The 17,043-nt window shown below is 37.0% G+C and overlaps 1 protein-coding gene across 1 annotated transcript; it reads right to left on the reverse strand.

Annotated features, from left to right (window-relative positions):
* Nucleotides 1–775: 775 nt before the first annotated feature.
* Nucleotides 776–11,236, reverse strand: LOC144448482 (beta,beta-carotene 15,15'-dioxygenase-like). Its single transcript, XM_078138746.1, has 8 exons — nucleotides 11,077–11,236; nucleotides 5,721–6,121; nucleotides 5,099–5,240; nucleotides 4,129–4,583; nucleotides 3,400–3,508; nucleotides 2,786–2,871; nucleotides 2,003–2,114; nucleotides 776–1,850 (listed from the first exon to the last, which is right to left on the reverse strand). Exons 1-8 carry the CDS (start codon nucleotides 11,168–11,170, stop codon nucleotides 1,699–1,701), a joined length of 1,551 nt encoding a protein of 516 aa, XP_077994872.1. The 5' UTR covers nucleotides 11,171–11,236; the 3' UTR covers nucleotides 776–1,698.
* Between the last annotated feature and the right edge of the window lie 5,807 nt (nucleotides 11,237–17,043).

The raw sequence follows: 17,043 nt of genomic DNA on the forward strand, positions 1-17,043 counted from the left end.
TCATTCTGTATTCAAATACCAATTGAACTGTGACGACAAAGGCCTACAAATTGGACGGCATAATAACGCAATGTCTCCTATTGACAGCGTCACACTGGCCTCCTTTGAATACTTTGGGTTAAAAAGCCACTTCACTGTATGACAATACATCAACTAACATTTTGTCAATGAGAACAGTGGAGGTTTAATAAACGATCGTCTGCGCACTATTTACGTCAACGTTCGTATACGGTATAGCCATGTTCTAGAAGGTTGTCTAGGTGACGCATCTTATTTTAGTTTGAGCATCGGAAGTAAATACCGAAAACGATAGCTGTTATTTTGGTCAAGAAAGCGTCAACCCATTCTCAATTAAAATCAAGAAAGGGGTTACCGTTGAAATGTTTCGACAAGACTTAATGACAAAATAATTACCATATTATAAACCATGCAATATGGCCGCCAAATACTGTCTGTGCATGTGTCTATCACATCCCATAGTGTGAGTTTGTGTATCTTGATTAAAAGTGATTACTTGGGTTCACCCAGTTTATTTACAACTCACTTCCTGTACGTACAATAACAAACTTTCTATTTTATTTTTTATCTCTTTATTTTTTTAAGCATAGTTTTGAAATTAATTTCTTTTGCTCCCTTCTCAATCCTTTTTTCATACGAAAATATCTCACATAACAGGAATTATTTTTGAGTGTTTCTTCGTATAAAATACATCATTCATAGACCACTCGTGTCTTCACATATGTTTTCAATGTAAAAATATAATTATACAGTGTCATTCAAAGTAATCATTTCAACCATCACAGTTCAAATGCGATTGTCTTATTAAAATCCAAGATAAGATTAACTTGAAACTTCATTTCAAAGTTTGATTTGTAAATGTAAATGCTGGAAATCAAACAACATTAATGCTGGAATCACTCATGAAATATTTCACATGGATGAAGTTAGATTGTATCGTTGGTGGCGCTCCTATCGTCTACGCTCCCGTGTGAAAGGTATGTTTACTTTTACTGCCTATGATATGGCCAAAAGTAACTTGCATTATCTCCATTTTGAATGGTGTATTATGAGAAATATGATATCATTTCATTTTCAAAAATAAATTAATCAAAATTGCAAACAACACGTCACAGATTTTTGCGTTCAAACCACAATAAATCTAGTCTCGGTTACACGTGACCCTTTCAGGTAGGTTTTCTTCCAATCACCCCAGATTTGGTATAACCACGTGCACTACAATTAATAATCTAGTTTAATACCAAGACTCTTGTAGGAAATGTATCCTTCCAATCACCCCATATCAGGTATTACTTCATCGACAATAATGTAGTCATGGTTACTCATAACACTTTATGGAAGGCATACATCAGATCACTGAAGATTAGGTATATACGAATCTACAAATAATCCCATGATCCTTTGCATCTGGGCTCGCTTAGTCGAGATTGCAAGTAAATTAGTCATAAAATATCAATCTCCGATCTTAAATGAATCGTGTATCTGAGTTCAATTGAAATGCGTTAAGGGGTGTGTGTTGGATTATCGCAGTCTATAATTTGTGAAAATTTCCTGTCCAATCACGGAGAGTCTTATGCATTAATATGTAAATCAGTTCATGTACAGCCAATCAGATTACTGGTAGGCTCAGGTACACCTGGAATGTAATTGTTCTGCACAATATTAAAGATTGTCTCCTCTTCACAGGTCTTCAATCCAAAGTCCGTGCATACCAAACGTTAGTGGAACAGGCGATACGGCTCTGGCGACTTCCCGCCAAGTTTTGGCGTCTAGAATGATCAGATAGGATGGCCTGTCTTTGTAAAGACTCATCATGTTGGCAAGTATTACACCTACGTAAAGTAATAATAAGAAAAAATCTTGAAACTGTAACAAAAGCATCACCTTGAAATGTCAAGAGTTTTCAATTCAATCATAGTTAAAAGCTGCCTTCGTTCGTACTACATGAGTAAAGGGGATTCAGAAAATAAAAGAGCGCCCTCACCGTCGTCTTCGTCTGTGGCATCTGGGTTGGGAGCAAACATTGGTTCACTGGGGTGATAGTTTTCCTCTTTCCACTCCTTGAACGACTTGTCTATTAAGTCAATCTTTACCAGCTATTAAAAAATACAAATTTCAGATATTTTATACAAAAAGAAACGTATACAGGCAGAAATAACGTAATGACAGCTAACATGAAATGCTCAGAAAAGAATGCAATAGATCGCAACATTGAAGTTGTCATCTCGTGTAATATTTAAAGGATTCCGTGACCATCATATTGAGTTTTAAAGTTTGTGTGAAAACAAAGAAAAAAGTCTCGCTAAATATGTTAGGCAAGATCTAGTAGTTGACAAACCATATGGAATGAATTGTTGCCACATTTCATCTATTTTGGAGAAAATACACAGAACACCCATAGGAAAACATTATTTTGGGTTCTAATAAAGAATCTTCAGTCATAGTTCTCACACTCACTTGAAGTTGATGAAGATAACAATAACAAATACATGCAGTATTAGTATTTCCTTTTCTCTGTCTTGAAAAAATTAAGTCGAGGGATTCAAAATCAGGTTAGAAAACATCTCACTGAAATATCGATATCAAATCACACACTTGAAGTATCATATTTTACAAAGAATCCCTACACATCAGAAGAATGTAAGATATCATGTTGTTCAGCCTTACCAGGCTTCTAAATCGGAGTGATAGTTGATAGCGTGTCATGAACGTCATATTTTATAGATTTTTAAATTCACATTAAAGTTAATAACATGAAAAATCTCACCGAATCTGCCGTGTCACTGACACCGTACGTATAGCGATATTTCCTACCATTGTAGGCATTGTAGTTTATCACTGGCAACTCAATACCTGATGATAGATAACACGTGTTACTATAATCACGTTCTTAACCAGTTGATCTAGAAAGTTAATTGAGTCACACGATGTGACATTCAATTCATGAATAATATCCAGTATATTGCAGTATTGTCTTCTCCGTAACACTTTAACATTGAATAATATCTACATGCAACGAAGATTTGGTTTATTTATTCTCGGGAACTCACTGACTATAGTGAGACATTTCTATCATGCATTTACCGCTAAAGAAGGTTTACATCAGGACGTGTCCGGAAGTATATGTTCACCCCCCCCCTCCGGAAAAAACGAAACAAAAGAAAAGCTCCCTTTGAACGAGGATTTCAACTCTCTTCAATATGGCTGGCCTTGGAAACCAACAAACAGAATAATTTGTTCTTGGTTGGGATATTATAGAAATAAGGAACACATGTAGTTGGAGGACGTGTTTACAATTCGATGTAAATTTAGTGAAGGATGTCACCTTGCGTTCGATACCGGTATCACCAAGGGGTCATAACAGTCGGCCATCTTGTTTACCTTTTTCTGATACGCATTCTCCAGTCACATGCACAGTTCCATCTTCTCTCTTCACAGCAGTGGCAGTCGTGTACTGAAGCTTTACGAGGTTTTCACCTACTGGCGTGTCCTAAACAAGGACGGTAACGAAATTGCAAGTATTAAGTTTAAAACAGAATAAACAAACACAAACAAACAAACAAACAAACAAACAAACAAACATGAGCGATATGTAATCCAGTTCTTCATATTTTTGACTACCAAAAATGATCTTATCAACGATATTCACGTTGAAGTAGGTTGTAGATATATGGAAACTGTAAAAAAAATAATTTAAAAGTAAAAAAATGATGCGGTTGTGTATTATAAATCTATAAATTCTACAAAAAATGGAAAATTTTATAATCAATGTTTCACATGTCGTTCACTGTATGTCTTATTCTGAACTTGAAAAAATCATATGGGACAGATAAAGATAGCACCTGTAGCTGCGTGTTCTGATTGGTCAAATATATGTAAGTAGGAAATTACATCAATTTCCCAGGTGTCATTCCAACTAACTGTGGTTTGATCGGTCAAAATAAAAGCATAAATAGCCATTGAGAGTAGCTTGAATTTGCCAGGTGTAATTTCAGCCGTCTAACTAATTTAACTACACGTGCTTTGATTTGTCAAAATATAATGATACTTAGCCATTGGCAGAGTTTCCCAGGTGTATTTTCTTGTATAAGCTTTGAATTTTGTTCTCACCTTATCAATGTTCAAAGGAAATGCATATCTTCTGACTTCAATCGGAATATGACCATCAACATTTTTGTTGAGAAATGAAAATGACATTGACTCGATAATGGTGATATCGTTATGAGCACAGAGATCGAGAACAATATGGCCGTCGTCTTCGTACGCATTAATATGGTGGAAACAGAAAAACGCGTCACTGACGTACTTGACTGTGATTGGTTGCCCAGTAGCTTGTGGCGCGACGTGAAATATCGCACTGCATCTTGGGTCATACTGCAGCACGTCTTTCAAAGCAGTCCCAGTGATGTTAGAGACAGCAAGTTTCAAGACATTCAGAAATAATGGCTGCTCAAGAAAGATGACGTAATTCTCGGATATGTTGAAACTGTGGTAGTAGGAAGGGTAGAGTGGGTACCGGATGGGAATTGACCCTAAAACCGACCCTCGCTTTAAGGCATCTTCTCCTATATTAACAAATATAGAATATAAAACAGAAATGTTTGTAACAGAATAAAAATGATATAAAATGAAATATATAAAGTAACACAAAATTAAGTTAATGCCGATACAATATTAATGTCTAAGCTCTGTTAAATAACATTGCAACGTAACGATATATGAAGAGGAACAAAAAGTAAACATAAAGCGAATAAAAGAGAGAAAGTGAAATGAATAAACAAAATAAATAGATGTTCACACAATTACAATATTGTCAAATTACAAAATAAATCCATTATTATAAAATCATCAAAACATACTTAAATAGATAAATGAATATTAAATAGATAATCAAAATAAACGTAAATAGATAATAAAAAAATAAAAAATAAATAAATACTAAATTTGAAAGCCACACAAAATTAAGGCTTATATAAACTTTTTACAAACGTTACATGTAAAAAGATTTGTGCAACACAACAGATACTTCTCTGTCTATATAAAACATGTTTTTGGCGCGAGTATAAAATTTATATATTACCCCTTTCTGCAGCTTCAAACTTGACGATGTTGTAATTGGCTCTCATTCCAAAAGAACTCCCCATATTCAGAACACTACCGTCTCTCAGTCTGTGAGGATGTGACGTAATCGTGTTGACGGCAACGTAATTTGCATAATTATCCTAGTTGAAATAAAATATGATAATAATTTTTCAGTCACATGTCGCCAATTTCGCATTGTGATTGGTCAATAATTACGTCATATCTCTTGAAACAGCAACCAAAAATGCTACGAACAACTGTGAGAACAGGAAAGAAGAAACTCCTAACAATGATTATTTCCCACAATGCCTCGCCCTCGCAATACATCAGGCCTTTTTAAAGCCAGATTTGTCAATTTTGATAACCCAAACATTTAGAGGTCGCACAACTCAAGGTTGGTGAAAATAATTTTTCTGGGTCCCCTTAAGCACAAAGAAATCGCTTTCGTTCGAACACATGCATGGAGTGCATTTCTATGTTTTAGAACCATTCCTCTACGTTATGAGTGACAAATGAAGCAAATATGATTGTCAGCAATCAATTGACCTATCGAGCAAATTTAGTACGATCGTTGCTTTTATTTTTGTCAACGTTTTATACTCAAAGTAAAAAAAGCTTACCCTAGGTCCAGTTTCCAGATCTTTCGGATTTGCCTTACGAATATGGGTAGACTCAGTGCAAACATAATACTCATCACCTAACTGAAACCAACTGATATTGCAGTTATCTTCAAGGAGTGGTGGCACAAAATAGGAGAACAGTCTTTTAAAGATATTCTTGCAAGGATCGGGATGGGCAAGAGTGCCAAATTCCGTGCATACGATGCGATTGGCCGCCATGTTTTTCTTGTAGACGTCACTGCGCAGAAATCGACTCTGATATGTGATTTTGCCATCCTTGATGTCAAATCTATGCAGCAATGACATGCCATCGAACACGTGATTGTAAGAATCCTCGCCGAATTCGAATAATCCGGGTCCGTTTCTAAGAAAGCTGCCATTTAACCAATTCGGCACATTTCCTGATGATGTAATAAGAAGGAAAAAAAGCTTGTTCAACAAACGTTAAAGTCATACTCTGTATGAATAGTAATGCCCCGAATGGATGTTGTAAATTTTATGAAGAACTTTGAATTCCTATTATTTTGGTTTGAACTGGGGATATTGCATCTTATTAAGACTGAAATAACCATAATCAGTCATACAAAAACTTCTAAGCATCAGTGTTCTTAGCGACTGTCACCTCAATCAGTTGAAAAGAACCTCCTATAAAACATTTCTTCCGTATTAGTGTCCAAAATCAAAAATCAAAACTATTTGTAGTGGCTCATTACTTTTGTGTCAGACCATTTCCCTAGTGAGGTTTCACAATATTTGATCCTGTTTTTGGACACTAGTCACAGTATGAATGTTTTGATACAAGGTGCATATCAACCATGTAAATAAAACCACGGTCTTTCACTCTCCATAAACCACAGACCGCTTTACGGCACTGCCCAATTATATGTGTTCTGGCATGCCAGAATGCCCCCTCTCTTTTTGAAGCTCGGTTGATTTGCATTGTAATTTCACTTGTTTTGACAGATAGTTTAAATCGAGACGAACTGGATCAAAAACCAAGACCGTATCTGTATTAGAAAGGTAGTGTTGCTTGAACAATGGAGAGATAAACCTGGCGATTTGAAGAACGACTGAAATGTCTGGTCCATAAGAACGTGACAGAAATAGTATCAGAAGTTCTTACGCTAGCAGCTCACGACATTTTTCACGCGAGAGGTATTTGCGTTCAGTAGCTACTTTGGACCTCAGACCACTTTAGTATAGAGTAGTGTTAGTTTGGACGTACAGCAAGCTATGGAACACTGTGCTGGCATTACAAGAATAATATAGACCAAGGGGTTATTCTATGTCATCGAGTCAACACACTGTACTGTTTTTTTGTTTTTTTTTACACATTGTTGATAAGGTAAAGACGACGCAGAGATATGCATAGATAACTGGACATGCCGACAACTGATAATCAGATAATTGCACACATACTGATATACAAAAACGATGATTTATACGCCATTGTTATCAGTCCTTCAATGAAATACCTACTCCAAACCCGAGTTCGAATTTTCGATTACAATCCTCTGGTTGATAAGCCCCCAGATAAACCTAGGTTTGTAAACAATAAAACGTCATCAGTGGTAGTGTATGCCTTGCACGTTTGCCTATATTTCTATGGCTGGGTTGGACGTGTGTAAATCGGCCGGCAGAGCAGGGGCACGAAGACGGTGAAATGTATGGTTCATTAGGGGTCATCCGTTTGATTTCGGGGGTAGGGGATTTTCGTGACAAAAAATTGTCGCAGGCAAAAGCGGAAAGAAACTTCCTGAACAATGCAGAAAAATTGCTTTCAATTCAATGTATGAGCTAAAAACGATGTGCTTCAAGTGCAGAAACTGCTATAAATGTCAAATTCCAAGGTACGTGTCTCCAATGACAACAGAAAAAAATGGCTTGACACAAACACAGTAGAAAATCTAATTTGCTATCGCGAATGTTACTTTATTAGTGGTGTACGTGTCTTATCACATATTCATAATGTAGACATTTCTCATAAGTATAGACATTTACCAAAGACAAACAGGACGTGAGTTTCCACAAGTAGACATGTTATTGATACTATGCACAAAATACATGTAGTGTGCACGAGTAACAACACGTTTTTACCCCTATGCGCATGCGTCAAGTTATATCCAGACAACACTTATACAGTTACTTGGAATACCGACTTTAAAATATGTGTTGACGCTGCCAACTGGAGACACTAATCAGTCTACGAACAAATCTACATGGATGTTATGCATGTATCATATGATTGGATTGAAATGTGTCCAAGTAACCCAAGTCACCTCAACGAAGAATGTCGAAAAGTTACAACATCTCTACCAAGGCTTGAAAATCATGTGGCACAATCTATACTGTCAGTCACGTGACAGGTATCCCCCCCCCCTCCTCTGGTGGTCCTATTTTGGAACAAATAATAAAACACTTATTTATGAGCAATTCAGTATAAACATATTTTATAGGAATTGTTAGGTACGAAGAAAGACAATTGCCACTAAAACTAAGAAGGGTCTCGATTTTTGGGGGTAACAAAAATCATGGCATGATAAGGTTATATTTGTCATATCTGGATAACATGTGAAAGCTCTACCACTTCCTAGACACGACTCAACACATTTTGCTATTCAAAATAACATAAATCGATTGCAAATTGAAACAGCAGTAACCACCACAAAGTATAAAGTTACAGACTCTGTCTGCCCCTGTTAGGCCAAACACGTAAAATTATACACAAATGTTACAACACAAGGCTGATTATGTTAGCGTTGTCATGGGAGACCACGTGACAGTCTCTGCATTTAGCTTAGTAGTCGCCGTTCAATCGTTTTTCTCCATTGATGGATATCGGAATTTTCTGATAAAAAAATGGAGAGATAAAAAGACGTTGAAAGAACACCGACTATACTACCAGGCAGTCAATGTAAACAACTTGAAATAACAGATAATGTAAAGAAAAATTGTGAATAAAAACATATTACGACGCACAGGTCCACCTAGTACCTGCTGTCAAAATAATTTAATGCTGATATATGCACGTCCGTATTTGACCACGTGTTTTTCCCTATAGAATATGCGGGGCAAGACGAGTTGAAGTCGAGGCGATGTTTGTTCTTAGCTCTATATATGAATTTTAATTCAAGCTAAGTAGTTGTTTTGAGTCACTTTGCAATTTCAGAATGTGTCATGAAAATTAAAGTACATGTACACCAAATTAAATCTTTTGATACATTCAACAGGTGGAGTACATACATTGAAATATCCGTCCGCAACTGGCAGAGCACATTGGTAATTAGCAAACTTCCAATCAGGGGGAAGTGAGCTTACAGACCAAAACCGAGGTTATGATGAAAAACACACTGTACAATCATTGCAGACGATAGTGTGAGCTATGGATAAAACTACGACAAAATGTCATCGGTCTGTCACAAATTTGTAATTACTTGTAATTTAACTTGTAATTGTTTGGGCTCAGATATGAATACAAGAAGTCAGTCATAGGGGTGAGCTTCCTAAGATAACAACAGGTCATATGCATAATTATGAGCATCATGGAAATAAAACAAAAAAAACTAAACTTTAACTTGAATGACATCTCCAGACATACGATATTAGTGTACCTATTGTCTTGACACACATGTGAGCTATTGCTACAAAAGATACTGGCCGGTTTCTCTAGCTAGGTGTATGGCTACATGTATTCATGTCTGAACCTAAACACAGTAATTACAAATCCCCTCTGATCGTGAGGTAAGTTTTTTGAACAAGTCGTATGTGCTCCAAAGCCGACGGTATCTAGGTCAGAATGAGTTAATTTCAGGGCCGTACTCGGTGAATGACCTCGTTAAGGGAACGAGTCAAACAGCATGAACATGAGTTAGTATGCTCATTCACGCACGTGAGCGATAGCGATAATGGTATCACTGTAAGTACACATTTCATGCCTTCTCATGGTTGCCAAATTCTGACGTCATCAGCAACTTTTCGACTTACTGCTGAAATGAGATAGCTGGTCAAATATTATACTAATAGTAATAGTATGTAGCATTCCTAAACATCATGATGAAAATAAGCCAAACGATAAAATGTAGCAACGTTAGTAAGATGTTTGTGGACGCAGACGATAAAATGCAGCAAATAATGTTAACAGTTAAGATTTTTGTCGAGCCATGCCAGGCACTAAAATATAACAATGTTGGTAAAACTTTTGACGAGCTGAAGATACTGAAATGTAGCAATGTTAGTTAAGATGTACAGTCAAAGAAGACGACAATTTGTTACTACTCAACCAACCGGCTTCCACTGTATTAGAACAAAATCCCATTTGTATTCAGTGCAATTGTGTTGATATAATTAGTTGCATTTTTGGGGGATCACATTCATTCAAAGTGAAACAAAAGAAAGTGGTTCATCCTTTCATTTTCATCAATTGACAGATTACGTCGGAAAAGTTATAAAGTCTCCAAAATTAAGAGATACTTTACTTCCATCTGTTCCACTGTGTTCAAGTGTTGTAAAGAATAAGAAGGTGAACTGTGTCGAAGTTCTGGGTTCTCCGTCAAAATAATCACTGTATATGCAACAAGAGCGCACTTTTAGTATAGTATTTCCGTTGATAAGCTCTGGTAACAGAAGGAGAAATGTGGTAATCTTGCATCATGGTAGCTCTCCATACCATAATTTTGGCGGGGAGCCAACACTGAGGCAAAACCGCCTGACATGGAGTTGATTTTATACTAACTTACTGAAACTTACTGAAATGATACTTTTACTTCAATCTGTTATCGGAACTGTATTACGTATGCACTTTGAAAAAATGTGTTTACACAGAATAGGTATTAATGTTTCCGTTAACCTCCAAAACTCCTGTAGCATTAGCGGGCACACAATAACGTTTGTTTGACCGACAGTAAACTTGAATACAGCCAAGGTTACCTAAGCTTGTGTAACCATGTTGATGTACATTGTGAACCCATAACAACTGTATACCCATAATGTCACGGGCCAGTGTTTTCTCCCTGTTTTATATTGATTAATAATGCAACTAGCTATGTATCAGTTCACACTCCCTAGTTATGTTCATAACGTGAGGAGCGCTTAAAAGAGATAATATCGATTATTCAAAAATCGCAGCAAGGTAACTTTCACTTCCGGCTGCATTTTTGGAAGGACGGCAAAGCCGGCGTTCTCAACATGTCCGATGCGTTCCGCTTTACCCGACATACAGTGTCACTGTCTATCTCATCAACAGGCAGTGTCGACTTTGTTGTGCATGGATATTTACTGATAACTAGCTCAAAACACCTCAAATGATATGTTCTCGAACAGAGATATGTTAGATATCAAAATAAATGTTCTACAATACCTTTCACTACAGTTGCCACAGGTTCGGGGTTTTCTTCCTTGATTGACCGGAAAACGTTCGTCAGTGACGGTGCATGTTCCCCCTTACTGGCCATGATTGCTACTAACACCTTACTGTCGGCTGCTGTGTGCCCCCCGGATGAACTCACGCTACAAATACAACTACCCACACAAAGTGTTGTGATTACTCTCCGGCAAACGACATACTTTGCTAAGGTCACAATTACTATTTTCAGTAAGCTACCAAAGAGGGCGCACGAACGTCGTCACGTACTGCTCGACCCGACATGACGAAATGCCGATGCACCCGTCTGAGGGCATGCTGTTCCTGGTCGTATACTCATTGTCGCAGGGATTCGTAATATTGCCTGGATTGAAGATATCCCAGCGACGGATACGAACTAGAATAATGTTGCTAAGAATAAGCGTAGCCTCCATACACTTGGCATCCCATGCTTGATACAAGGAAAACGTGTAATTATTAAGCTCTGCAGTGTATTGGTAGCAATGGTATTTGTTTAATCCATCCATCTATACAAGCAAGACGGACTGTGTAAAAGTAAAAACATCATTCACATTCGTAACGTTATATGTTATGTATCTACCCACCCACACAAGCTAAATTACGTGTCCTATGCTCATTGTCGGGAGCTACAATACATGATATGTCCTCCTAATAAATTATGGGAATGATAGAAACTAAAATGACGTCAACAAGCCAAATAGGATACGTCACCTAATTATAATTATGTGTAGTTTGAAGTGTGTCCTCTTAAAATACAACCAATTTAAAATGGTAATTCATTATGCAAATGATTTCATAAAATTGAAAGTTACATCAACAAGTCCTAAAGACTCATGTGCGCTTTTTTTTTTTTATCAGCAATGAATGTTTGTGATTAATTGATTGAAATATCTTTTTACACATTTTTCTAATTGGTTTCTATACATACAGAATAGCGAATAAATGTATACTCGGTGATATATATATATATATATATATATATATATATATATATATATATATATATATATATATATATATATATATACACACGAAAAATTGACTAGCTGAACTAACGATTGTAAAGTTCTGAAGTCAGTCTTACTTCCAATCCCAAAAGCGTCAGCGACGTATCGTTGTGACTAGCACACCTTCATCAGGCTGTCAATCTACAAACAAAACCAAAGTAACTACAGCGCATGTCTGAACTTGAAGCGGACAAAAGAAAATAATCACATGACAAAAAAGGAGGGAAGCAATCAGAATAAACTAGTGAAAACACTAGTTTTGGATTCCTGAGGGTTCATATTCGTTTAGTCCATGAGGATACATAGTACCAGCTCTGTATCCATATACTTTCCAATTGTTTCATTGTTTCAGTGTCTGAGTTAGGTGAATATATATATTTATAATATACCTAGTGATAATGTTGTGCCATGATTCGCTAGAATCAGTCACGTGATAGGAAAATAGAATGACTATTTCCCTAGGAAAATAGTTCCATCAACTTTTATATGGTCACGTGACCACCGCGCGTTCACAGCAGGTCAAAATGGCAGCTTCTGACGATGTCGTCTGCCACCGCGAGTTCACAGCATGAGGTATATTATAAAACACATATTGCCTGGCCTATATTCGGGCTATAGCACCCGTTCATTACCCCCTCGTGACTGTGAGTTACCAGAATCACATGCTATTTCCCTCGGCCTTTGGCCTCGGGAAATAACATTTCTTCTTCCTTTAATCTCAATACTTTCTCATCACCAGAAACCTTACAAATTCCTGAAATAGACATATCTGATACACTGTGATCGTTGGTAATAAAATGTATAGATACGGAATAGTTACGATTCTTTTGTCTGGTCAGGCGGAGATGTTCCACGAAACGATCACCAAGACGACGTACAGTTGAACCTATATATAAAAAAACACATTTTTGACATGTAATGCAATACACTACATTTGTACTAATACAAGTAAATCTACTTATAACAGGCACACTGTTCTTAGGGCCAAAAACATGATTAGTATTAATAATGAAACGACATGTACCACATCGAGTACGATCGCATGGAAATGAACCAGCATTAACTTCCAATTTGGTAAAAATCCGTGTTTAAAATCTTTTATATAGATCAGGCCGACGGTAAGATCCCTTGATATGAGCTGAAAATAAGGTGTTCTTGATAAGACATAAATAAACAAGCATAACTAGGTCCAAGACAACTTCCTATAGCAACGCCGCGTTTCTGCACAAAATACCTGTCATTAAAGGTAAAATAATTACAGGTAAGAACAAGTTCAGCCAATCTCAGAAGTACGTGGGTAGGAGGGTCAAGTACAGGTCTTAAATTAAGATAGTGTTCGATTGCAACTAAACCTTCATTATGTGGTATGGAAGTATACAAGGACTTAACGTCCATAGAAAAAAGGTATCGTGGCTTACCTTGTTGGAATTGGAAGCCATTAAATACTTTAAGAGCATGGTTCGTATCTTTAATGTAGGTAGGCTGAGATGCCACAATAGGTCGTAAAAGGGCATCTAAATAACGCGCGATGTGTTCCGCAGGGCAGTTACAAGCTGAGACGATGGGCCTACCAGGAATATTAACCTTATGTATCTTGGGTAGTAAATAAAACACGGCTGTCCTTGGTCGATGGAATATAAGGTTGCGTGCATCTGTAGGTAATTCGCCAGCGGATATAAAAGCGTTACCAGTATCCATAATTTCGCGTTGCACGTCTTCTGTAGTATCACCTTCCAATTCCTGGTACAAAATCCGTGTTTAAAAGTTGTCTCTCTGCCTCAGCCACATACAGATCTTTATACCAAACAACTACTGCTCCGCCTTTATCAGCAGGCTTAATAACAATATCATCGCGCTTTCTAAGGGATGAAATAGCATCGCGTTCTTTCTTAGTGATGTTACTGAAAGGGAACTTGTTATTAAATTTAATAGTATAAACCTCACGCCTGCAAACATTGATGTAATGGTCAAGAGTACTATTGTGACCAGCTTGAGGGGTCCAATGTGAGGGCGCCAAACAATCGTTGGTTATTGGTATTATTAACATGAGCTTCACCCTGGGTATTATTATCATCATTAGCAAAGTACTCTTTCAAGCGAAGACGACGGAAAAAACTTTCGACATCACGTTTAACATAGAACTCGTTGATACATATGAGATTTAATAGGAATGTATGCAAGCCCCCTACTAAGAACATTCCGTTCTGAATCTGATATAGTAAGGTCTTCTGGGATGGTGACGACAAGCCGTTTAGATGTGTTAAGAAGGGGCTGTCGGTCACTATGAGGTTGATAAAACTCACCTCGACATACATACATACATACATACATACATACATACATACATACATACACACACACACATACATACATACATACACACACATACATACATACATACATACATACACACACACACATACATACATACATACATACATACATACATACATACATACATACATACATACACACACACATACATACATACATACATACATACATACATACATACATACATACATACATATCAAATTATGTTTCCGAAATACATTAAATTAGTATTATTGGGTTCACACTGCATCTAACAGGAAATATATCAAATTGCATTTGAACATATTATCCACATCACAAGGCAAATATAGTGCATTAGTTATAATGCTTGTTGCATCTTTTTCTCCAGATATAACTAGAACCAATTATATCTTCTCGATCAATATCTTGTCTTTCTTATTATCAGTGGTATCAGCCGTTATCAGCTGAGGTGTAAATACAGCTTGCTGTTTTGTCCAGTGTCTGCGTAACCTCATTATATATTACACGTAAACCATAGATAAGTAACACGTGTTACTTAACTGTGATTAAACCAGTCGTTATTATTTCCCCCTTGACTTTGCTGTCTATTGTCAACGTCATTGAAAATGTGTTGTGTACCATGTTTGAATCATATTTGAGTTTAGTACAGAGAGAGAGAGAGTTGCTGTACATTGTAGCTTTCCCAGGTATAGTTTATTTGGTGAAACCAGTGTTTTGAATATTGTGCTGGCTATCTCAAGTAATGTTTCTGGTGTTGGAAATGTTGCGTTTGATAATATAGATTGATTATCACGATGGTGAAACAATGCTGCAGTTACACTCACAGCAATATTACTGCAGATTCATAATTGGGCACCAATGCACGCAAGTTCTCACCGAGCAGCGTTTTCAAAGGGGATAAATCGAGGGTTGTTCAAGCATAATGATATTGGGCAGACTGTACTTCATAATACCTTAATCTTGGTTGCATCATAGACATTGGACACCTCTCATGGCTAATCCTCCTGTACCCAGACGAAAAATATTTACAGAAGCGTCTACAAAAGACTGTTCCTATCTGAGAACTCTTACGATAATTGCGATAGGATTAGTCCAACAAGTCCAATCTGTCGTGGCCACTCACCGTGACGTAACAACTCGTTGGCGAGTACATGTATAGCATCTGTAAAGAAACAATGACGGGATCTTTCAGGGTACATGAGATAGTGCAATTACACAACAAATAGATCAAAGGTGCTCTGAACTTTAACAGTACGTCTTCCCGGTACAATCAAATTAAAGAGCAAAGGGAGTCTTCATTATTTATGACGGGGGGGGGGGTTCGGAGGAATCAGAAGGGGCCATTCAAAAAATGCTAAGCTAGCTAGAAGGGGAATTATTCAAAAACTGGGGAGTGAAGGAGGGGGGGGGGGCTACTCAAAATGTTTGCTAACACTGAAGTATAGAGCACACCTATATATGCAAGTTAACAACACCATATTTATTAACAGAATGTTTTTTTTTTCTGTTCGAATTTTTCAGTGCGTATTGCATATACATAACCCCCATGAAAATGCATACATAGACATATAGCATGTAGCTTCAGAAGCCAGTACAGTGGAACATAATAATTCGTATCACAAATTGATCAAACCGATACTGGTGCATTGAGTACTGTTACACGAAACCAATCAATTATTGATAAGGTAGTAATGAATAATCTGGTTAAAGAACAGCTTAAGCCACACCTGAGGGCAAAGACTGACGAGATAGGACCAACTCATCTAGAATATAACGGTACAGATTATGTGTCATACATTGGAAGCATACCAGATACTGGGATGATATTATTATTTCTTACTATTCAATTTATTTCATATGAACAAGGCCACCGCCCATCATTCAACAAAAAGAGAATAAATAATTCAATTTCAAAATAAAAAAGTTTGGTTACGTATGTATGTATGTATGTATGTATGTATGTATGTATGTATGTATGTATGTATGTATGTATGTATGTATGTATGTGCGTGCGTGCGTGCGTGCGTGCGTGTGTATGTATGTATGTATGTATGTATGTATGTATGTATGTATGTATGTATGTATGTATGTATGTATGTGTATGTGTTTGTGTGTTTGTGTGTGTGTGTGTGTATGTATGTATGTATGTATGTATGTATGTATGTATGTATGTATGTATGTATGTATGTATGTATGTAGACAACAAGTAACAGAGACCGTCGGAATACTATGAACATATCCTATTGAACGTCCTGAATGTACAAATAAATTGTAAATTTATAATCAATGTTTGGGGCGGGACCTCGTTTCTGGCGCATATTACATGACTAACTGATACCAGCCATCCATCCACCCATACGGTGACGGTTGTTTGTACATTATACAAGATTGTTTTTAGGTAGTGAGTTATCGTCGGCGTTATTTTTTCAATCAAATGTACTTATTGTGATGCCATACCGACGGTGTTATTAGTTTAATTATATTTGTGTTGTTACCTAGACGGGGATGGGGAGGGGCCGGCTGCGCAACTAGACTGTGTAAAATGAAATTAGGTGACTCTGCTGAGACTTCCAAATCCAAACGGTAAACCCAAACTCTAGACATTCCACACACCCAAAAA

Source organism: Glandiceps talaboti, chromosome 17, assembly GCF_964340395.1.
Source record: "Glandiceps talaboti chromosome 17, keGlaTala1.1, whole genome shotgun sequence".
Classification (NCBI taxonomy): Eukaryota; Metazoa; Hemichordata; class Enteropneusta; family Spengelidae; genus Glandiceps; species Glandiceps talaboti.

Coding starts and splice junctions, on each gene's coding strand:
- LOC144448482 (XM_078138746.1), bottom strand. CDS start 11,170: ATGGCCAGTAAGGGGGAACATGCACCGTCACTGACGAACGTTTTCCGG. Junction 2,872..3,399: donor AGAATGCGTATCAGAAAAAG/GTAAACAAGATG, acceptor ATCTATCATCAG/GTATTGAGTTGCCAGTGATA. Junction 2,115..2,785: donor TCAGTGACACGGCAGATTCG/GTGAGATTTTTC, acceptor ATTTTTTAATAG/CTGGTAAAGATTGACTTAAT.